The 25,122-nt window shown below is 35.7% G+C and overlaps 1 protein-coding gene across 3 annotated transcripts in view; it reads left to right on the top strand.

Moving 5' to 3' along the window:
* The window catches only part of ADGB (androglobin), a 146,568-nt gene that overhangs the window by 77,186 nt on the left and 44,260 nt on the right, over positions 1-25,122 (top strand). For all 3 annotated transcript variants that reach the window (XM_012752190.2, XM_076002881.1, XM_076002882.1), the window contains 12 exons: positions 116-149; positions 1,025-1,211; positions 1,675-1,738; positions 4,941-5,043; positions 7,143-7,284; positions 8,646-8,760; positions 10,838-11,005; positions 13,472-13,607; positions 14,246-14,383; positions 16,521-16,614; positions 20,550-20,684; positions 21,185-21,338. In XM_012752190.2, the coding sequence (XP_012607644.2) occupies positions 116-149; positions 1,025-1,211; positions 1,675-1,738; positions 4,941-5,043; positions 7,143-7,284; positions 8,646-8,760; positions 10,838-11,005; positions 13,472-13,607; positions 14,246-14,383; positions 16,521-16,614; positions 20,550-20,684; positions 21,185-21,338 (1,470 nt within the window). The remainder of the gene's footprint in view (positions 1-115; positions 150-1,024; positions 1,212-1,674; positions 1,739-4,940; positions 5,044-7,142; positions 7,285-8,645; positions 8,761-10,837; positions 11,006-13,471; positions 13,608-14,245; positions 14,384-16,520; positions 16,615-20,549; positions 20,685-21,184; positions 21,339-25,122) is intronic.

Below are 25,122 nucleotides of genomic sequence, written 5' to 3'. Positions count from 1 at the left end.
TTCTTCAATGTTTAAAAAACTGTCTTAACTCTTTTAAGAACCTTGGTGCTTTAGATGGCTGTAATGTTTTACTGAATTCAAAATGGTTTTTTAATGTGTTTCTTTCAATTCCTAGGGAAATATTTCCGCACAAGCTATAGTTGGAAAAGGTAAATTTATAATCTCATGACTTCTTTTCTATGGACTTGAAAGCACTGAGGAGTCTCTGCTTCTTGATAGCCCTTAGCTGTCCATTCTGGCACTCAGCAGCCTCGTTAGTGTCTGCCCTGACTTGTTGAGTCTAATCTGCTCTGGGCTAGAAAACTGAGATAATTTCACTTGTTAAATTCAAGCTAAACATAAAAGAGGATTTGATTAAGGATCCATGAGTAAAGTTCATGTGTTTTAATGCATGCGTCTTGTGATCAAACACTGAAACCATGCTAACTCCTCAGTTCCTAAATAAAGACTTGGCCAAGACTCAATTTTTTTTTTTTAAAGGGTTGTGTGGCATGTGTATGTATAAAAGTTTAGATCCAGAAGTCTACAAGAATTTTATGACATTACTTGATACATATAAATATAAAATAAGGCTATAGAATCATCAACTGTGGGGAGTAGTTAAATGGCTTACTGAAACACATTTGTTGCAAACCTTTCAAGTTTTCATTTCCCCTTTTGTTGTCTAAGCCATCCCCTCTTATATAAATATGTCTGTCCATAGCAGATTTTAAGTATATAAGCTAGCTAATTTCTGTTGTAACTTCACAATCTTCAAAGAATGTAGGCACACATTTATCAAAGTGGTTTCAAAATTTCTGAACACTCTAATATGCATAGAAGTTATGATTAAATTTTCCTAAGTATATGAAATGTGTCTTTGCATGGGCCTCCACAGATTTGAGGCCTGCATGTAAATGAATATCTCAGTAAATATTTTCCCCCAAATAGACTGATATTTAAACTCCCCTTTATAACTTTCCATATTTTAATCACTTATTATTTAACAACATAAGATGTGTTTGACATATTTGTCTTCTACTAGGCACAGATGAACAAACAGATGTTGTATTGGGCGAGGCTCACCAAATTGATGGAGTTATCACGGAAAAAGATTTTGTCATCCCAACAACAGAAACACAGGAAAAATCACAAGAAGAACTTCCACCAATAAATAATGCTGTTTCTAAAGAAATATGGTTAGATTTTGAAGACTTCTGTGTATGCTTTCAGTAAGTATCTAAAAGTAATCCCTCTGACGATGTTATAGTGATTAAATTGTAAGCCTCATTATTATACAAATTCACACCAGGGTTTATTTTGTGTATTTAATGCAGTGGTTATATACCTTATTGATTCTTAGATATCATTCAAAAGAGTTAAGTCAGTATTAGCCTGGTGTTGGTGTAATATCAAATCAAAGTTTTAGAAGGGAAAAATAAATGTATTGATTAGCCACATAACACATTAATAGCCAAGCTGATCTCAGGCCAGTTTCAACTTCTCCTCAAAGACTTGTTAAGGTGAAGAAATTTATTCACTGGGATTATTTTTGTCCCTTTAGGGCAACTAACTCAATATGGTTGTCATATTTTTAAACTTTCTGCTTATAATTATTTGATTCTAAGAAACTTAACATGTAGTATTAGTCTTTGCATATAATGATAATAACCTGTTTTAAATTATCTTTTTCAGGAATATATATATTTTTCATAAGCCAAGTTCATATTGCCTTACCTTTCAAAAATCAGAATTCAAGGTAAATATATTATGATCTCTTCTATTTCCCTTCTTATACTTAAATTTTTGGTAGGACGACACTAGTGAAAAACACCTTCAAATTTCTCAAGCATTTCTAAACTTATAACATTATATTTATATAACATTTAATTATATTTAAAAATTGACTTTTAGAGGCTCCTAGTAATCCCTTGTCCAGACTTTAAGCAAAATTACACTAGCTCATAACCCCAAATGTGATCCATATGATTATGTTGTAGTAGTTAAATCCTGAGCTGCATTATACAAATTCACAGTAAGAAAATTTTGATTCACTAATAAATGAAGGAGCTAACCATACAAATAAATTCACTAGATTTGGTTTCAATTAGTATTTACTGAATAGTGTATAGTTCTTAACGCATAAGCACATTTTCACCATCATGGCTGGATTTGGGTTTTTGTTTGCTTGTTTGTTTCCATGTTCCTCCCTCGACCTGGAGTTTCTTCCCTTTCGTCCTTATCGCCTTTGTCCAGTTAACACCTGGAAACCCTTCGGAACAGAACAGATGTCCTTGACTGTGAGGCCTCCTTCCCTGCCCTGCAGTCTGGGTTAAGAGGCTCAACTTCATGCACTCTGGACGCTATATGCTCTTCACCTCTCACCCCCCCTGCTGCCTAGTTGCTCCTCTGAGTCCTCCCTGCCCCTGCCTAGTGTTAGCCTCTTTAGAAGGACTGTATTCTTTTCTTTACCATTGCATGACCTTTCATGGTATGAGGTAGGAGCTCAGTTTAATTAAAAAAAATTGTTGAATAAGTGAATTAACAAATTATGCATTGAGTGGAATTTTGATAAAACTATGACATATATTCTGGGAAATTAAATTGTACTGAAACGTGCGTGGTTCCCTATCTCAGGACAAGGCCATCCAAGCCCCCAAGGATAACCCCTCAGCTCCATGAGCAGTCTGCAGAGGTGGGGGAAGGAAACAGTCTTTGAAATGACTTTTCCATTCATTGCACTTGTCAGAGATGAAAACTCAGGCAGAGAAAACCATTTGAGCATTCCTCAGGAGGTGCTCTGTAGGTGGGTGCCTACTGTGAGAGTGAGAAGCAGGTCTGCATAGTGACTAGGGGGAAGAAATAGTCCACCGGGTTGTGGAGTCTATCTATGAAGACACCCAGAAGACTGTTTTGAATTTATAAAGATAACCAGATTGTTAGTTGGGAAAAGTTGAACCCAAAGTATGATATGAGAATAATGTATAGCTTACAGTTTACCTAGGCATATTTCTATATTCAAACCTTTGCCAATAATAAAATGATAATTGTTGATAGGCATTGCAGGCCTTAAACTAGGTTCTTTATTGCATTAACTCCTCATAGCAAACCCTACAAAAGAGATTTTACTGTCATCATTGGCATCTATGGACAAGGAGGCAGATCAAGTTTGCCTTGATGTATGTAAGACATTAGAAGAATGCCTGTTTGTACGTGATAATAAATGGTGACTGTTGTTTACTAAGGCAATTTGCATATGAGTTTTTGTTGTACCTAACCATCCTGATATAAATGTGTATGTGGTAAAATGGTCAGCTGTTCTTTATTCTGATCCTAGTCTTATGAAGTCTTGGTAAATATTAGGATTTTTTTTTCTTTTAATGTCTCAGCTTGGCAAAATAGAATGATAACATCCCTATATGAATCTTTCATTCCCTTGGATTTTCTTTTCACCTTAGTGATGTGAGAAAATAACTTCTTCTTGGAGGGTGTTGGAACTCAAATTTAATGTCATATAGTATGTCTTGAAAGGAAGAATTGCCTGTAGTCTGAGGCCGGACACTACTGATGATGTTGGCCAGCCGAACTGGGGGTGGGCACGGAGCCCAAGGCCTGACCACAGCACATGCCGTAGATGTTCCATTGGTGCTCAGGGTGAGGACGGGGGGGGGGGGGAGGCCCTTCATAGGGGGAATGTGTTGGCACCAGGGAAGACAGAGTCCCTGTGTGTGGCCTTAGTTCTCTCCCCGCTGCCCCCGCCCAAAACTCAGACCCTTAAAAATGGCAGCAAATGAGCTCAGTGCAAACTCTTCAGGCACGTGTGCTGGGCTGGCAAGTCCAGGGATCCTTCATATTTTCAGAGAGTGCATATTTGTATGTATGCATATGATAGCTGAAAGGAAACAAATGAAAAAGTGTCGAATGATAACTAATGAAAAATATGGGGGCAATAATTTAAAATATGGTTTCCTTTCCCCAAGCATTTCTAGCAATCTTGTTATACTTGATTAAATAACTAAATTTTCTTTTTAATAGCATTATTAGAATTTTTTTCTTTCATTTATTTACTGGTTATTTAAGTATTGTAGTAAAATAATATGAAAAGCATTCAAAATATAGTGACAATTAAATTCATTGAACATGTTTCCCATATGCCAGTAGACAAAATTATGTTGAAGCACTGAGAATTTGAGAGACAATAATAATGCAACAGTCAAGAGTCCTAGCCTTAGAGTCAGGTAGATAGATATACCTGCTTTAGGACCTCACCTTTGCTACTTACAAGCTCTGTGACCTTTGGTAGATCACTTACTAGAGTTTCAGTTTCTTCATCTATAATTAGGGATATAAATAGTACCCATACAGGATGAATCAAAATCATGTACATTTATCCCTTATGTGGCTGTCTTATGAGGGAAGTTCTGATTTTACTCAGCATTTTATTGCATTTCCCAAACAAAAATCTACAGTCTAGTGCATCAGCAAGCAATGGATTCATATATTTCTGAAGATTTTATGGGAAGAAGGACACGAAGGTTTATATCACATATTACCCTATAAAATACCTTAATGCATCACCATTAGACATTCCCATTCTCTGCCCAAGTTACTGTGTGACCTCCCTGCCTGTCAGGAACCATTCTCTGAGCAATGCTCAGCCCTGGGCCCAGTCTCCTCCTCTCTTTCTCGTTTCTGGAACAAGCACATCCCTCTTCTTTCCTCACAGAGAAGAGCTTTGCCTCTTTGACATGGTGGCTGGTCTCAGGCACTGAAGATCCAGCTTCCGTAGACTGTTGCCACCATTCACCAGTACAATTTTCTTCATATTATTAAACCCATAAAGTACTTATTGTGGTATCTAGAATGCAGTAAGTTTCCTATAAATGTTAGGTCTTGTACTCATTAGGAGTAGAAAATAATGGACTGATACTAATGATGATGGTTGATCTAATTTCTTGCAGTTCTCAGAAGAACGGGTGTCCTACCACCTGTTTGTGGATAGTCTAAAGCCTATTGAACTGCTGGTTTCCTTTTCTGCACTGGTACGCTGGGGAGAATATGGAGGTAAGAAAGCTCTGAGAAAATGACAGTCTTAAAGCCCTGATCACATTCAGGTCAGGGAATATGCAACGATGATGAGACCTTTATGCCATGGATACAGGAACTTCTTCCCTTTCCAGAGTTTCTCAAGAGTCCCACAGGACCTCCTGTACTCCTCTTCCAGTGCTCTTAGTCCCCAGACATCAGGGATCACGCTCACTCTTGCCACTTGCACCTCTCCTGGTTGCACTCATCCGCTCACCTGTTAGGCATACCTAGTTGTTCTGTTTTTCTTTTCCCCCTCACCTACATGTCACCATTCTTGATTGTTTCAAAATCTACTGAAAAACATGAACTTTCTTTGGTTTGACAATCTTTTCCTCCACCCCGCCTTGCCCCCTACTTTCATGGTGACACTATAGACCTTATCTTTACCAATCAGTGCATCGTCTTAATCAATTCAGTTTCAAGCACTGCACTCTCTGATTGCCGCTCCCTCACTCTTTCTTTAACTCTCTAGAACTCCCACTCCCATAATTCTTGACTCCACTGGGACCTCCATCTCTCTACTGTTTTCCTCTATCCATCTCTCTTCTCATGTTCTTTTTTCTCCCATTCCCAGCATAGATTCTATGGTCCCTCACTGTAATTATATCTGTGCATATACCCTCAAAATACTTGCCCTTCTTATCCTCTCATCTTACTTTCCAGGCAAAATCCCAATATTGGTTAAACTCAACTCTGCACCTAAACTGTGGTTGCAAAAGAGCAGCCAAATGTGATTGAAAGAAAAAAAGTACTGCCTATCCCTGCTTAAAATTTAGAAGCACAAATCTCAGCAAAGCCCTAAGCTCTGCCAGTGGTTCTCTAGTTCATTCATTCCCCCAATTCTCATTCCTATGGATGACTGTTGCAATCCTTCAAGTCTTCTCTCTGCTTCTCTTCAAATATTCAACACCCACTCTTACTCTCACTAATTTTCAGCTAATGTCCTTACTGCCGATTTCCCTGAAAAGACAGGAGAAATCAGAAATAACCTACCTCGTCTTCCCAGAGTGAAGTTTCTCAAGCTCTCGTCTGCCTTCCTGCCTATTCTAAACTGTGAACTGTCCCTGATCCCCTGCACACACATGCACACACACACAAAACATCATTCTGTAATTCCCTGACCTGTTTTGTTAAAGCGTTTATCTTCAGTTCAAATTAACAGTACCTGGTACTGTAGGTATACAATAAATATTTGCTGAAAGCTTAATATTGAACGTTTTGTCAACATTGAAGACAGGGAGTTTTATTTTTTACTTAAGTATCCTTAGTATTTTGAATGATGTCTAGCATATATTATATGCTAAAAAAATACTTGTTGTATAATAAACTTTCATAAGTTTAGCAATCTAAGTTTAGTCTACCAAACCAACAGCATTGAAGCCACACCATGCCCTGGAACATTTCAGTTCCATATACATGAGAGCAATTTTTAGGCCATGTTGTGACCTTCTATCCTCAGCTTCAGGATTTTCTGGAAATAGGAAAAGAAGTATTTTACCCTCAGTTTATTGATGAAGTATAGTCCATATTATTTGCCTATTTTGGAATAAAAACTTGATATCAAAATGAAATTCTATTAATTACTTGTTATTTTCTACATAACTGCAAATTTATTAAAAAATTATATAAATAGTGGGATATTTTGACTTGCTTTGACAGTATCTTAGAAAAATCTCTTTTTTTCCCCACATGTGATATGTTTCCTTCCTTTGAAATTGCATTTAGATGTATTTGTAATTACTGCTATAGAGATAACATTAATAAAAGTGATGGTATACTATAATGAAATATAAAAGTTTCCTAATTTTCCCATTCCTAGTTTCTTCACCTAAGGGGATGATTATTAGGAGGGACATAGGACAAAGAGGAAGATCCAGATTCCACTTGAGTAATATTTTAAAAAATTATTTGCCTGGAGTAATGTTTAATGTTTTATGAATGAACATTTTTAGAATATCTCTAATTCTTCATTATTATTATTATTGTTTATGTTGTTGCTGGATAAAAATCAATCCAAGTGAAGGCCAGCTATACTTACACAATCAAATTTCAATATTTTTTCACTTATCTTAAAGCCTTAACAAAAGATAGCCCTCCCATTGAGCCTGGACTTCTAACAGTTGAAACAATTTCTTGGAAATCTCTGAAGCCACGCAGTCTTGTTCTGAAGATTCATACGTATGCTACCAAGGCTACAATGGTTCGCCTGCCTGTTGGGTATGGACTTCATTTTTCCCATACTAAGAATTTTCTGAAGCCCTGCAAACTGTTGATTACTAAAGAAGTAAACAACACGAATTCCAGGATATTGTTTCCTGAAGTGATTTCACAAGGCACAAGTCTATCATGATTCTTGAGAAAAATAATTTCATAAAGAAAAAAATTGAGAAATGCTGTACACTAAATCCTCTAGAGGATTCATAATGTCAAAGATTCTGGGAACTTCTTTAGTAAACAATAGTGTTTAAATTTGTGTAACTTAGCAATTTCTAAAATTAATTTATTAAAGATATTCTTTTGTTTTCTCATGAATCTTATTATATTCTGTACCAAGAAGCTTGATTTTATTTAAACAAAGATGGATAAACATGGAGTTTTCCCCTGCCAGTCTATAGTTTTTCCTTTAGTTTATTTTTGTTAGATATTATTTTTAATTAAGATAAAGCTGACTAAACACATCCCAGTTTCCATTTTAAAGAAAATATGTATAATGAAAAAGTTTTCTTGATTTTGATGAATAAAATTTAAAATATTACTTTATGTTTCAGACAAAATAGATATTTTTACCAGGTGTTTTTTTCCAGGATCAATCGTGCTAAATCTATGTGATCAATGAAAAACTAGGGCTCTTGTGCAAAAAGCAAAGCATAAGCAACAAAATCAAATGCTAATTAGTGTATGGCAAACATCCTGTATTTCTAGAAAATAATAAATTTTACATTTTTCACATCTGCCCTAAACACTCTGGCATGGAGAGATTCTCCGAGAAATCAAGCTACTCTGTTGAGTGCTTATCCATTGAGATGACCAAACATAGATAATTAATGAAGAATCTTCTTCTAATCACATTTTTCCCTAGGACCTAACCCATCCACTTGGATGTTTTAAACATGCTCCAAGTGCTTTGTAACTAAGGGAATACAAATGTCCCTGTTCTCAGTGATCCTGCTTCCCAGACACAATGAAATGTGCGTTTGTGAGGTAAAGGCTATGAAATCTAACAAAGCCCTATGCCCACATGAGTTTTTTGTTGTTGTTGTTAGGGAGAAATCAAGACCAACCTGTCACGAGGTGACTGCCACGTGTGGGAGATACCTCCACCATGTGCTGGAGAGCAGTTTGGCCTTTAGTCCACTTTTGTCCTACATAGTTAGTAAAATAGAAATTTCATAATCTTGTAGGGTTCTTTTGGAGCAAAAATTCAAAGGTGTTTATCCCATCTGTTAAAAAAAAAATTCAACTCTTCACTAACCTGTGACTTAGTTTGAATTCCAAACTGTCATCAGGCAACTAACAGAGGTAAAGGCCGCTGCACAGGAAGCACTTGGCGGGTCCTCACCAGTGTCCCTTCTCCACAGGAGGCACATGCTGCTCTTCACCGCTCACTCCCCCGTGGGGCATTCCATACAAATCTGCGGCATGGTGAACTTCGCCATGGGGGATGAAGATATCGTGCTGCCCAACTTTGAGCCGGTAAATATTTTAGCAACTGTAATTCTGGTGTGCTCTATTTTCAAAGATTGTGTACTAAATACTATTTTTATTTTTATTCAACTTGCTCATGATTTTTTACCTTTTAAAACTGTTCAGTATATTCTGCAAGAAATCCCCAACTGCAACATGTATAATGAACAGTCTATAATGAACAGTCTATCTCCTGTAGAGATATAAATAAAACAGTTTTGTTTTTTTTTTCTCCAATAACTTGTTCTCACCTCTACTCTGTTGGATCCCCTTTGACATCTGTTAACATCATTGGTCCTTTGGGGTATAAAGGATGAGTACAGTCCTTTCTCATACAGTTTAAATTTTGATCTCTTTTATTCATTCGTTCCTTGGCCTGAGGAATTTGGAGTATATGTCTCTGGGATTTGAGGAGTAAGGGGCTGCCCATGGAAGCTTCTGTCATTTCTCCTTCATTTCCTCTCTCTCTTTCTGGTCTCTGTGGTTTCTCTTGCTCCTCTGCTCTGACCCGTCTGGAAGAAGACGTGAGGTAAATGGGGCCAGCATCTCCTCTGAAGTCTACTCTTGGTTTTGGATGTCCTTTCTCTGAGCATGTGCATTTGGGAGAAGATTCCTACGTGGCCTTACCACTGCATAATTCCTGACAGTTCTTCAGCTCCAACACCTCCCACCAAAAACAAATGAACAAACATGAAACCAACTCCAAGTGGTACAACCTTGTTTTAGTGAGATTCTCCAAGCCAGATAGCAAATCTTGCAGCAGGAAGATGGCTCAAGACCAGCTCCCTTACGCTGCAGTTTCGTGGCCCAGATATGCCCTGCTTGCACATTCTTGCCTGTGTAGGCAGTGGCTACAAGATTCCCCAAGGCTGCTCCTCTCCTTGCTGTGCCATCTCTCACCAGGTCTCTTTCCTCCTAGTTAGTAGGCACAGGAGGAAAATCAACCAGTTGACATTATAAGCATATGTCCCTTATTTACTTAAATATGTTTATCCTGCTTATTTCAAATTCTCATCTTTTTAAAACATAGTTCTGCTGTACCTGGTATGCATCATCCAGTGTGTTGCCTTCCTTTAGGTGGTTTAACTCCCCACACGCTCACTTGTTTTGGTCTGTAAGCTCCTATTTCCCTGGAGATATCACTCCTCTAAATTGTAAAGCTTACTGGGGCTCCAGCCCAAGCTCCGCTGCTCTTTGATGCTAATAGAGAAGCAAAAGGGGAAAGACTGGCCCAGGAGCAGAATTGACCCATCCCAGTGCTGCCTCTGACCAGAGACCTTTTCTGGTCATGGTTCCACTCTAGGGAGAAAAACCCTTGCGATGAGACTTTCCCTAGGCTTTGTGGGGATTTGGAGGAGGTAATGGAGAAGAGATGTGTTCTAGTGGCCAGTCAGTTGCATCTGTCTCCATCAGTGTCTGCACTGTCCAGACACACTTGCTGGGCCATTCCTCAGAATTTCTGCACCGTGGTGCCCTCTGGGGAAAAAGGCTTTCCTCCAATTTTCACCCTCTTCATGTGGCCTCCAAGACCGGCTGCTCCAGGCAACCCCACCACTATCCACCTCACACCAACTGATAGTCTTCAATCACCTCAGGCTTTCCTCAGATTTTTAAAATATTAGTTGACCCTGCCCCCCCTCTTCTTGCTTTTATTGTTTCATCAGAGTTGACAGGAGGAGGCAGCCATGCGCTACAATCACTCTCTTGTCTTTATGATCTTTCGGGCTCCCACCCTGAAATCTCTTCTCTTATCCATCCTCAAACCCCACACAGTTTTTGTCAGGCTAATCCTAGACATCCCTCAGAACTAGGTCTGGATAGTAATACTCTGGAGAAGTTTTCCCTCAGCCCCATTATGAGGTGGTTGTTTCTGCTATGTGTTCCCACCCAGGTGGGAGTTGCATTCCTTGTTTTCTACCTCCGAGACCACAGCACCTAGTAAAATGCCTTGATATGTAAATTCTCTAAACATAATTATTGAATCAGCCATGTAGAAAACATTTGATATTTTAACCTAAAATATTATAAACTTAATGACATCTAAATAAATGCAAGTGAGGATGGCTGCTATGTTCTGTCTTCGCAGGAGAGCTACCGCTTTACAGAGCAGTCTCTGTTGATTTTGAAAGCTGTTGGAAATGTGATTGCTAATTTCAAAGATAAGGGTAAACTGGCTGCAGCCCTGAAGGATCTGCAAACGGCTCACTACCCTATCCCCCTCCACAATAAAGAACTAACTGCACAGCACTTCAGGGTAAGCTTGTTCTGGGTATGACGTTCACAGGAGGAAATTTGCTGTTGACACGATGTACCTTCTACTAGGTGATCTCCCAAATCAGAGCCTGAGAAAATAATCTGGATGGAGACAATTTATATGGGAAGTGATTTCAGAAAGCGGAAATGAGGGAGTGTGAGAGTGAAATGAGAAAGAGAAAGAAATCTGTGAGAGGATGTGATCATTACTGGGGAGGGCTCCTGGGGCGTGGTGAGCTGGGGTCCTGATGAACTATGTAAAACGCCCCTGAGAGGCTCCAGCTAAAGGCTAGCAAGAGAGTGGCACTTGTCCCACAATGCTTTTGCCCAAGGGTGGATGGTTGCCCTCGGGGGCTTTAACTCCCTCACACTGATAACTTGGGCTTCTGTTGTGGTTGGAGAGCTTTCTGGCTTCACACCGCTTTGAGGGCTAAAGCAAAGAGGCTTCCTGGTAGCTCCCTAAGGAGGGAGATCAGGCATGTATGGACCTGTCTCCAACAGCTGCACTGAAACTAGGTGGCCACATGTCTGGCTTTTTTTTTTTTTTAACCCTCACACTATGGACATTTGGGGTCAGATAGTTCTTGTTATGGGGCTGCACTGTGCCCTGCAGAATGTTTAATGGCGCCTCTGGTCTCCACCCTTTAGACAACTGAAAATGACTTCAGATGTTGCCAGATGTCCCATGGAGGGGGGTTGCATTGCCAGATTTAGCAAATAAAAATACAAGACACCCAGTTAAATTTTAATTTCATGAAAACAAACAGTATGTGTAATATTTAGGGGACATATATATACTAAAAAGTTACTTATACTAAAAATTCATTTTATCTGTTATTCAAATTTGACTGGATGTTGGGGGTTGTTGGAGAAATATAATTAAAAACAAAATCTCCTCCCAACATAGAAAAGCCCTTCACAAAGACAGAAAAGGAAAACCATTTTAGTATTGAGTGAGCCAGAAGGTAATGTGTATAACAAGCAATCCACTAAGAGATTGTAAAGACAGAAAAAAATCTCACCCTTTTATATAGCAAGCAGATATAGCCCATTTCATACAGGCTGTCAAGATAAACAATAAGTAGTCCTCAAGTGAAAGGACTCAATAATACCATTTGCCACACATAGTTCTTTCTGAATTCACTTGGTGTTAGGGGTGACCATCTGGTTAGGTAATCAGCTTTATACAAGAGGAGAAAAAATACTTCTAACACCTTTTGAAAAGATTTAGTTTTGCAACTTAGAGCAAGGCGCCCACTAACATTAGGCTCCTACTCTCCAAGAAACTGGGAGAAAGGGATCCTATCTACCTTGATTAACATTTCAAAAAGATGCTTCTTAAATCCTTGAGAAAAATCTACCTGGCTAGAGGCTTACTGAGTTCTTAAAAAGATTTAGGTACAATTCAAAGAGAGAGAGAAAGAACTTACAAATTACAGATTTTCTAAGACAAAGGGTGTGAGGCGAAAAATATCTTCCCTTATTTTCTATAGGAAGGATTAAGTTTCTTATTTTTAATTTGTATCTACCCTTACAGTGTTATGTACTTTATAACGCAACCCTGAGGGGCAAATCAACTCCCATTTGAGAACCGCATACCTTGAGGGCATGAGTAATACATAAGAAATATTTGTCTTAATCTGACCCCGCCCTTAAGTAAACTCTGACATCCATTCTTCAAGTTGGTAGCTGAGGTCTGAGGGACAGTGAACTGGCCCCCTGTTTAAAAAGTTTGAGGACCCCTGGGTTAGATGATTGAGCCTGGATGAGAGAGAGCCCAAGCCACTGGGCCCATGTGTAATCACCATTTCTGCTTCTGGATTCCTCTGGGCATTGGCCTTTTGCGGCTAGCCTTAATTTAATATGTAAGGGGTCTTTGTGTGTGCATCAGTTTTGCAAAAGGGAGCTATTTTGTTAATAAAACATCTTCATTTTATACTTTGATAATTGCACAGCTATGTGACATATGGTCAAAAAAGCTTTGTCTAAATAAATCTAAAAGAGCTTTTTCAGTATGAAGTAAGTACTAAGTGATAAGAAAGTGATAAAAATTCTAAGCAACATATTTTCATTTTTTGTAACACATGAAATAAGTGTGTCTTACCATGGATGCCATCTTAAAAATCAATGAAATATGGTATTAACTTGCTTAAGCACAAGGATCATATTTTATCTTACTCTGTATCTCCTCAACCAGTTTAATGCTATATTTTCATTGAGTGTATATTATAAACATCATTATAGTGACTGAATTTTATTAAATTAGAAATAGTCAAATAATACTTTTGGTCTTTTCCTGGGTAAGTGAGACTTCAAAGAGTCTTCTGTTATATTGTGTATATATCTGCAAAATGTTTTTATTATTATTATTATTTTTAGAGTATCTAAAGATATTTAGAGCTTCTCTGACTAGGTGATAGTATCTTCTTGGTTTAAAAGATATATAAATTTATTTTATGTATTTCAGGTTTTTCATATTTGTTTATGGCGCTTAATGAAAAAAGTTCAATCAACAAAACCTTTTCCAAACTTCAAATTTGCATTCCGTGCTATGGTTTTGGACGTGGAGTTACTTGATTCCGCCTTGGAGGAGGGTTCTTTAAGTACTGATTAATTTTAAATATCTAGTAAAAAAATTCCTAGCCTTATATAAGATAAATAATTTGAGAGAAGTGCACTGGAAGTGTTTGTGGTGTAGGTAGAACAGGGCTGCATGGGCAGTCGTGGAGTTCTAGCTATGCTCTGAGAAGCTCCAGAGGTTACAAGGGTCTGAGAAGAATCCCCTACTCCCAATTTTTGCCATCCATACTTCCAGGGGGGCCCCAAATTTCCCTGTTTTATGTGTTCCTAACCTTAAAACATGTGAAAGTCACTAATCTATATGATATGATTTGAGGAATTCTGGGAAGATCCTACAACCCAAGTAACTACTTGCCTCTCCTTCTCATGCTCTGTTCTCACCATTTTAACATTTTCTTTCACTTTTTAAAGAAACCTCTGGCTATTGTGAGAGAGGAATCAACAGTAGTAATTCACTAAGGTGTCGCTATTTTGTGTGTCTCCCTTCTCCTGAATGTTTACATTCAAAAAAAGGACCACCGACAATGGGCAAGGTTAAATATGATGATAAATCTCCCATTGTGGTATTTCATATATCAGAGGGCTTTAGTAGTTAAAGGCACTGAAACTTGGGGAAGGAATTAAATATAACTTTCAACTCAAAGCTTTTTTCTCTTTCCAGTGGAATGGGTAGACGTTAAATATTGTATGCCAACAAGTGACAAAGAATACTCTCCTGAGGAGGTAGCAGCAGCAATTAAAATTCAAGCCATGTGGAGAGGAACTTACATTAGATTACTTATGAAAGCCAGACTACCAGGTATAATTTTTCAAACATTTATAAATGAATTTGTATATGTAAGAATGAATATTTGTTTATGTATGTTAATGAAAACTATTTTAGAGTCACCCTACTTTATGGCCCAGCTAATTAATTTTTATCCTACAAATATTGAAATTGCTTGAGATCAAGAAACATGTCAACTCACCCACTCTCTTGTCCCCAGAATTTAGCACAGTGTCTGGCACATAATAAGTACACAATAAGGACTTGCTGAAAGAGTAGTGAATGGATAAATGAATGAGTGAATGATCCCAGTCTATTGTGAGTTCTTTTAAACAGGGAACTAGTGTTTTTCTGTAAACAATCCCAGTGCCCAGCACTGTGTTTCATTAATCAGCTTCAACTAAATCATAGGTATTTTTATATTTCTAGATCATTTTTCAAAGAAATTGGTGAATAAATGAATGAATTAATGAATGATAATAAATGATATACATTTAGGAGGCATAAAATGCATTTCAAGTGTATTGTTAGATTTATTAAATCAAATACACATATGCACATGAAATAAAATATTTTTGAGAAAAAGTCTATGTCTATTTCATCAGCTTAAAATAAAACATAGCAGATGCAAAATTATATTCAATCATTTTCATTCTGTGATTTTTGTTGACATTTTGATAGGAAAAATCTGACCTCCGATAGAATTCTTCCCATATATTGAAACATTTCCTTGTAAAAATGTGTCTATTTGAAACATTTAACGACAGTAGTCAAAATGTTTATCTTAGTAGTACAAACTTCAGATATACAAAAGTAAAAAGTAAAAGCTATATTGCATAGTTCAGTGATAGTAAAATTTTAGAGTTGCCTGATTTTTATGCTTTTTTTTCTGTTAGAAAAGAATACATGCAATTATCAAACTAAATGTATGATGCCTTAATTCATTTTGTGCACCTATTATGGAATACCACAGACTGGGTAACTTATAAAGAACTGAGATTTGTTTCTCACAGTTCTGGAGGCTGGAAAGTACAAGGTCAAGGCGAGGGGATTCTTGCTGCTTCATTCTGTGGTGGAAGGTGGAAGAGCAAGAGAGCATGTACATGAGTGCAGGAGGGAGAGACAAAGAGAGACAGAGAGAGAGAGAGAGGTGGGAGGAAGTGGACCAGAACTCATCCTTTCATTGGGAACCCACTTCCTCCATAACTAACCCACTCCCTAATGATCTCCAAGGTCCCATCTCTCGACACTGAAGCACTGGAGATTAAGTTTCCAACATGTAAAACTGTCAACATAAGTGGTTGCCATGGTTTCACATTCAAGCCATAGCAGATGGTAAAATATGCTTTTTGGTGTGCATATATGCTGTGAAAATTATATTTATGCAATGGTTTATTTCCTTTTTTAGAGACTGAAAAACTTGAGCAATTTAATAATATACTTAATGTTTGCATTTCTTTCATTCAATACATATTTCATATTTATTGAATAACTCATATGTGTACAGCAATGTTATAGATTCTGGCCTTATGGAAATCAATAAAACAAACAAAGTTTCTGCTCTGGTGAATCTTATATTCTAGTGGTGGTAAGCACACAATCGATAAGAAAGTGTATTAAGATATCAGTTTTAGATACTGGTAAGCACATGAAGAAATTAAGATAGAATAATTAGAAAGAGAATGTCAATTTCTGATATGGTATATTTCAGGCACTTAATATGGATTCCCATTTTCTTGTTAAAGCAACTACTTTTAAGCCATCTGCAGATAATGAAATAGATTGAGCTCTAATGAGATTCTATTAGCCATTGTTCTTTAGAAAACTTGGATGGATTACTTTTTCTGAGAAAAGACCTTTCATAAAAAATTTTTGGTGTAACAGGGATCTCCATATGTAAGTTCTTTGATGACTATCTTAATTAGATCAAAGAACATTTTATGAATTTTAAACTAAAGAAGAAGGGAAATAGCATAATATGGCGATCAGAGCCCTGACTAGATGTTTATAGCTTTATATTTTAAAAATGATTTTTCTGCTAATAAAGCTCATGACTTTGGATACCATCTTATTTGTGAATTTCAACTTCATTTGTAAAAATGAAGGCTGTGGACAAGATATTTTAGGGATCGTATAGCTTTAATATTGTTGCTTTTATTATTATTTTTAGACACAAAGGAAAATACCAGTGTTGCTGAAACTCTTCAAAAAGTTTGGGCTATATTGGAACCGAATTTAGAACAGTATTCACTTTCACTCTTAAGGTAATGCAGTAAAATGATATTTCGTATTGCAGTAAATTGATGTCCTTCAAAGTCCAGTTTGAATACTAACATATTTACTGAGTTTTCCCCAATCACTGAAGCTAAAAACACACCATTGCCTTTGAACTTTCACGATATTTTATCTGAAACATCTCTATGGTACTTGCTACTTTTTGTTTATGCTTCAGTTGCACATATCTAAAATTCTAAGCACACATCTAAAAAACTCTGAAAAGTGGAACAGTTTCCCAATCTTATAGTACTGAGAAGATAAAAATTAGAGTTTAGGGCCTTGTAGAAGAAGGGATCCCAGTAAACAATTACAGTAGTCAGGTGAAATCCCTGGGGGATAACAGTCTGTAAACAGGGGCAAATCAGCAGTAGGTTGAGCCTTAGAAAAGCTGCATTCTAGCCATAATTCATGTCCAAGAGACAGTATAATCTGAGCAAAACTAAGAGAAAATTACATATATATGTAAACTATTGAAATACATAATTTTGAAAGAAGTAGGCCTTCTGGTGATCCAGATGTTGTTGGAGGTGGCAGAAGAAAACCTATAAAAAAATTCTATGATGAAAATGCCCAAGAAAATAAAATGTAAAGGAAGAGAAAATAGATTAAAAGTTTGAGAATTTAATTAATTAAACAGCCAAATGAAAATTGCATAAATTAACATTTTTATAACTGAAATTAAGAACTAATTCATGGGTTTAATAACAGATTAGGCAGGATAGAAGAAGAGATTAGTGAACTGGGAAATAGGTCAATAAAAAGTATCCCACCTGAAGCATAAGAGAAAATGAGTAGAAAATAAGGAAATAGCATGAAGGACACATGGAACATGCTCAGAAAGTCAATATATATATATATAGATATATATATATGATATATATATATGATATATATATATATACTTAGCATCCCAGAATGTAGAATATATATGTAGAATATATGATATATATCAATATATATATAAATATATATATGATATATATATATATATATATATATATTTAGCATCCCAGAATGTAGAAGATAACAGCTGAGAACCTTCCAAAACTTTTCCAAAAAGCATCAATTCATATTATCATAATTTCAAGAGACTCTGCAAACCCATGCAGGAAAGATTAAAAAAAAAACAAAAAAAAAACCACTTCCACCAACAATAAAAAAACAACATAACACCTTGACTCATGGGAGTCAAACTGCTGCTGCAAATCAAAGACCAGAAGAAAGCCTTAAAAGCAGCCAGAGAAAAAAGAAATACTATCTTCAAAGGACAATCACACTAATTAGCTATATGTAGGAGTAACTTCATGACAGTAGTAATGCAAAATTCAGGCACTGGGTAAAAGGTTTTAAAAAGTTCTAAAGTTCTGGCAACATTACAAATAAAAGTAATAATTAAATTACTACCGTTTAAAGTAATCATTTAGATGAGACTCTGGTAGAACAGGGTTGCATGATACATTTTCTAGTGTTATGTAGTATGGCTTATCTAGTGAATTTAAGAATAAATAAGATTAATCATATACATTTTTCAGAGAACAGAAAAAGAAGAAACATTTTCCAACTCATAACCTTGATATGAAAATTCAAGGACTATATGAAAAATGAAACTGCAAACAAATCACCCTCTTGAACATAGATGCAAAAATTATGTAATAAAATATTAGCAAATCAAAATTGGATTTATCTAAAAAGGGTAGTACCTCATAATTAAGTGGGTCTCCCCATCCCCAGACATGCAATGGTGGTTTAATATTAGAAAATTACTCACTTTAATTTAGTACATAATAAAAAGGGACAAAAGATTTAGTCATATAGATGGGTTCAGAAAAAACATTTGATATACTTTAAAACACCTTCAAAATTAAAAAAAATATCTCTGGGCAAACACAAATTAAAGATAATCCTCCTTAATATATGAAGGAATCTAGTATAAAAACAAAAACAAAAACTAATGCAAACACAAGTAGTAGTGAAATTTTTGAAAGCTTTTTTCTGAGTTTGGGAATGAGACAAAGATGCCTGTCCAACCACTTCTATTCAAGACAATCGTGAAATTCCAAGAAGGGCAAAAATACAATAAAGTGAAATAATTTAAAAGGATAAAATAATACTTTCACTGTTAACAGATGATATGATTGTGTGTGTAGAAAATACTAAAAAATCTACATGAAAACTGTTCGAATTAAGACAAGGTGTTACCCTTCAAGGCTAACATAAAATAATTGAATTTCTATTTCTAATCAAGAGATAAGTAGAAAATTATATATAAAATATTTAAAAATTTAAAATAGCCTAAAATTAATGAAAAAAATGATGAACCAAATATCAAAATTTTAACTAAAGACAAAATCCAATTCTACACTTGCCCAACCCCGAGCGAATGCCTCACTCACCTCACCCTACTCCTGGCCCACAGATGCTGTTACTGCCTGATAACTCCAACTTGATTAACTTTTGCTCCAGAACACCTGTTTTCTAAAAGAAGTACACTTTTGCCCAAAATTATAATTGTATGGATGTACACAGAGAGCACAAGATTGTGATGGCGCTCTATTTATTAGGATTTCTTGAGGTATATGAAAAAGTGTAGAATGTATGAGGGGAACAGTGACAATCTGGGAAGACCTTGAATCCCACCCTTATGTTAAAATGGTGGCAGGTCCCACTACATACAATTTCCTCTATGACCTGCTTAATTCTTGTGTTGGCACAGCCATGTGTAAGATGTGTAGATTGGGCCAGTTCCAATACAGTGATTCTCTGCACTAACAGACACATAGTTCCTAGCTAGGGTGACCATGTATTGATCATCCAAACTGGGCCACTTTGACAAGGGAAGATTGAGAACTATTCATAGCTATACCAGGACTATAAACCACTACTATCCTGGGCAAACTGGAATATACGGTCACCCTATTCTTTATTCTTGTCATCATTTTCAAAGGCCTTTTAGATCCCCTCCAAGTATTACCTTGTTAATTTCCTCTTACTAACAAAGACCAGTGATCAAATGCAGCATGTGAATTCTATTCTCCATAAGGACCACCATGGCTTGGCTTCTCACTGACAATCAGTGAAGCCATCTGCCTTCTGGAAGACAAGAACACCTCCAGCTCTGTCTAGACCTCCAGCAGAGAACTGTTCTCTATGGCTATAATGGCTTCCATCCCAGCTAATGCCTTCATTGTATAAAGGACCCAATATACCTGGTGTTACTAAGGCTAGATCCAGATTCTGGCAGAATGGGAGTGATAAGACCTGAAAAATTCATCACGCCATCACTTCCATCATGTTCTGGAATGTGCCCCAGCCTTCCAGGGAGCAAACATGGAGAAATCTCAGCCCATAATTATTTTAACCATAGCATGCTGTACTCTCTCATGCACCAGAAATCTTGCAGAAGGAAAATTGTAGCCCTCTCCCCTTGTTCATGCCCTCAGTTTTGTTAAATCTATTTTTGCAAACCTTTTCCTAACTTTAAACTCCATTCTTGTCTCTACTCTATACCTTAGTTCCAGACCATTCAGTGACTCTCACCCAGTTTTATTGCTGGTTTGCCTGCTTCTAGTTTTCTTATCTTTATAGCTTGAACTTTGGTTCTGATTTCCCACCTATAAACCTTGATAACTCCCTTGATCATGAATTACATTCTCCTTTGTCTAAGAGCTCAGGGAACCTTGAGTACCTTTGAGAGACATCTGCTATGGTGGACCCAGGTGGGGTTCCCCTACTTTGGCACCATGCACCATGGTCCACACAATCCTTCCCCCCTACCCCCCCCCCACTTTGATCAAGAACTCAATCCAGCAAACAATGTCCTGTAATACTTTATACTATCTTTGCCTATTTGTTTTTTTGTAAATAGAGTTTATTTTTAAAGTGGCTTTTGCCATTGATACTTAATATATTTTGACATTTCTAGACTAATGTTTAAAAGCAAGTGCAAGTCTATGGAATCTTATCCATGCTATCAAGATGAAGAAACTAAGATTGCTTTTGCTGACTATACTGTGACCTATCAAGATCAGCCACCAAATACTTGGTTTATTGTATTCAGGTATAGTCTATATAATGGCAATATTCATATCTGTAGAGTTTTATTTAGGATAATAATAAAAGTCTTGACTTGTAGGTTGCATTCATGACTTAGTTAAAATTCTTCCAAAGTTGCTATCCTTCAATGAGATGTTATAGAAATTTTTATTTATGTTTATTTCATCAAACTATTGAGAATGTCAATTATTAGAACTTTTATGTAAATGATAAAAATAATATAACACATTAATATGCTTTTAGTAGAGAAAGATATTCTTTTATTTCTAAGCAACAGCATATTAGGTAAAAGTCACAAATTAATTATAAAATGGAACTTATTAGTGGAGTTTTCATTTACATGAAAATAGCATATTAATAGTAATTTTTAAAAGAAAATAATATGTATACCTTTATACTTATTTGGAACTTTAGACTTTTAAAAAAATTTCTCAGCATTAAGCCTAATTTCAGACTTTCTTTAAGATCCATGTCAAGGGAAAGTTCATGCTTTTGTAATTACAGAGAAACATTTTTGGTTCCTCAAGATATGATTTTGCTTCCCAAAGTATACACTACACTTCCAGTCTGTATGCTACATGTTGTTAATAATGACACAATGGAACAAGTACCAAAGGTATTCCAAAAGGTGGTGCCTTATCTTTATACCAAGAATAAGGTAGGTGTAAAGTTTGTTCTCCCCATATAATAGAATGGCAGTAAAAATCCATCAGTTTGTAGAGGGGCAGGGAGAAGGTAGGGCAGAGGTATTTTCTACTTAACATGAAAAGAGCCCTGCTCTTTCCTTACAGAAGTCTCATTTATTTGACAACATGAGATACTTAATGTGAATGCTAGAGTATTTATTACCTCTCAGTTCTCTTTTTTCCCCTCTTCCCCAAAGAAAATATGACAAAAAGAAAGCTTTAGAAGTTCTAATTATTGAAATCATAAAATCATGTAAATCCTTAAAACATAAATGGATCTAAAAGAGCTCATTTAGTCCTGTCTCTAAAGCAAATGACTGTCTCTGTTTCCCACTGGGTTTTTATTCTACTGCTCTGTATTTCAGAAAATTGAGATTACACAGCCACCTACCTCCTCAGACTCCCATGGTCTTTGCTAGGGCTACATAAATTCCTTCAGGGGCCAGAAGCACTTGGCACGTTACTCCTGTGGATTGATACATTCTGATCGCTGACCTTCACTCAAACCATGTTGTCTCTCTGTTTATTTAAATCCCATACTCGTGTTTTAGGGAATCATGACAAAGGATAATGTGTACGTGGACTGGAAACCAAGAGATCTGTTTTAGCTCTGATCTTCTATTCTTCAGCTATATAGCTTTGAACTTCATTTTTCTCTTTGAGCTGTGGCTGTACACTTATCTAATGGTTTTGTAGGAATGAAAGATAAGTTAAAAACGTGTTAACTCCATCAAAAATTTAAAACATTTTTGAGCTATTTTAGAGATTTTATGAAACTTTTTAAAAATCAAAGCAATCATTCTTGATCATTTAATCTAATTCATACATATACGTATGTGTATATATGTATATATATATATATACGAGTATTTTCAAAATTTTATTTTTACTGAGTTTTTACTGATTTTTTAAAACTTTTTAAAAAATTTTTTAATTTTTTTAATTTTAAAAACTCGTATATGTTTTTATTAAAGCCTTAGCATTTTTCTGTTGTTTTTCATGAGATAAATTTTGTTGACATTAAAGTCAGATTTTACTAAATTTGAAGATATTACCAAATTATAACAGCCTTAAATTATTTTTACTTTGTATTAAATTTGGCAAGTTTCACATTTACATTTTATGAGAAAATCTGATAAACATAAACATTTTTGTGTGCAGTTATTTATGTTTGGAATTATACACTTAGACATAATTTTAAAAACTTATTTGATTAAAGTCAATGTATTGACATTTTTGTTTATATTTATTATAATTATGTTAATTTTATTTATACTTACTTTTCTTAATTGTTTTTGACACGGTATTCATATTTCACTTAAAAACAGAACAATTTGCTAATAAAAATCAATTTCTGCACATCAAACATATACTGCCATGTTTATTTGACTCGTACAATTTCCTTTTACACTATACTTATTCTCTTCTATGTACTAATAAATTAAATTTTATTGAAAATTGCAGTTTTATGAAATTTATCTTTTTATAGCAGAAAACCTTGGGTTAAACCAGACACTATAGGGGAGAACTAGTTCTTCAATAGCAAACTTGTTTTCACATCAGTGTATTATTTTTTGAATGTTTGTTTTTCTCAGTTTGACCTAGATTTCTTTTTGAATAGAAACAATTTAACTGTGATTAGAAATAAAAAGTCCCAAAGATCAAGATCAATAAGATGAGTTCATTTAAAGGGAGACTATCAAGATGTCATAGATGTCATCAAAATCTAGAAATGAGCTTTACTTCACTAGATAAAGTATATTAATATTAGTCATGGATACTTAATTTTGGAAGGGACCTTTAAATATCATTTGGTTGACTCAAATAAGAATCTGATTGTTATTTACATCTAGCATATTTTGTGTGGTTGGGTTGGGTTTGTTTTTTATTTTAGTAACTCCAGTAAAGACTTACTTCTCTAGACTAAGCTTGAATTATTTTTAGATGTTCTAAATAATGCATTTTGAGTTACTATGCAGAACCCTCCATCTCCACTTAACTATTATATTTAAATTGTAAATTAGATCACACCAAACACACTTATTTCCTCTCTCATGTCTTTTCTATTCTACCTTTTCACTCTAGATAGCTCTGTTTAGGAAAAAATAATGGAGAGATTGGGGAGGATATAAAATTGTATGACTAGAAGAATAGCTTCAGTGGTAACTTTGTAGTGCAGTTTTCCTCTCTTCATGATTCTTGATCTTTGAACATTTCTCAAAATATTCAACATTCCTCCTAAAATGTGGTTTCCAGAACTGGATGCTGCCTCTGAAGGGAATTCTGACACACCTAAATATAAAAAGGATCATTACTCCATTGTTTTGTATCTTATGATTGCATTAGTGTTTGGGCACCTGCAAGGCATGTTGGTATGGTGGTCTCAAGAGACAACTGGACATCTTTGGCTGGGTAGATAGTGCCTAACAGGTGACCTTAGGTGGAGATTTTGTGGCTAACTCATCATGAGGCATCCTGGCCAATATGAAATTCATCAGAGGCCTTGATGTATGCCTTAATGAACTCTGTAACACCATGCCTGCAATATTTACCTGATTGGGTGTCTTATAATCTTATTTTAAGAAATGAAGTTTTTGTTCCCAGGAAACTCATGTTGGCTTATAAGTATCTGTTTTTTGTTTTTTTTTTTTCTTTTGGGTTCTCTCATGAGACATCCTTTTTTTCATGATCTGCTGTAGAACCTTGATAAAGGACCATTATTAAATTTACTAGTTTGTGGTTGCAGAGTACATATTCTTCAATTTGAAAAATCAAAATTATTCACTCTATTTTTTTCATAATTCCTCGAAGACCACATAATGTCATTGTAATGTAATGTAATTCAGAATACTCATCCATGAGATCTCTCAGTCCCCAGTACTCTATATGTAACTCTTTTACTCTGAGAATCTTGAATCCATTTAGAATAGCCAGGTTCTATCTTATAATCCTATATCACTGGTTTAGCTATAGGTTTTCACTTGATGATACCTATCCCACTATTTTATAACTTTTTTTATCTTAAAATTATTCTCTGAGTCTGGACAAATACAAAGCAGGAGTCATGTAATTTTATTTTGCTTCTTTAATGCATTAGTACCATTTGCTCGAGTAATAATAAAAAAAGCAACAAATCTGTGCATTACACTTTGCAAGTAAAAGTGCTTTAGCATGCATGATTTATCTTCCTTTTTTACTCACCCCAAACATAATGTCTAAAGGTCCTTACTGGTGTTGGCAATTCTCACTTCATTATGAGTTAATATTCCTAGATGTTTATTGATTTTTTTTATTCATTCTGGCTTGTATGTATCTAATTTTTGTTTCTGGAAATCTAAACATATCAGAGAACTTCCTCTTCAACAGAGAACAACTGGAGACAAATCTATCTTTTTATTCTTTATTAGGGGCATCTGAAATTGTAAACTCAGAATTACTTTGAAGCTTTGCATCTTATTATGGTTTCTTGCTCTTGGTTCATGGACTTATTGCCCAGATATCCAGTTGTATTGAACCAAGTTGCTACCTACCATAAAGTAGGTACTTTCCCAGCTTCTTTAGCTGCTTCTTTTCTCTACCCTAAAGAGCTCATTTCCAATTGTACATCTGGGGTCCAAGGAATCAACTCAGTTGTTAATTCCCTAGCTTTACCTGTCATCCGAGGGGGGCTACATTTCTATGAACTCTTATGCTTTTCACACTTCAGTATTTTAGAAAAAGGAATCTGAGAGACAGGAAAATCAAATCAGAAGTTAC

The sequence above is a fragment of the Microcebus murinus genome, chromosome 5 (assembly GCF_040939455.1).
Source record: "Microcebus murinus isolate Inina chromosome 5, M.murinus_Inina_mat1.0, whole genome shotgun sequence".
Taxonomy (NCBI): domain Eukaryota; kingdom Metazoa; phylum Chordata; class Mammalia; order Primates; family Cheirogaleidae; genus Microcebus; species Microcebus murinus.
This window is presented reverse-complemented; position numbering and strand designations above follow the sequence as displayed.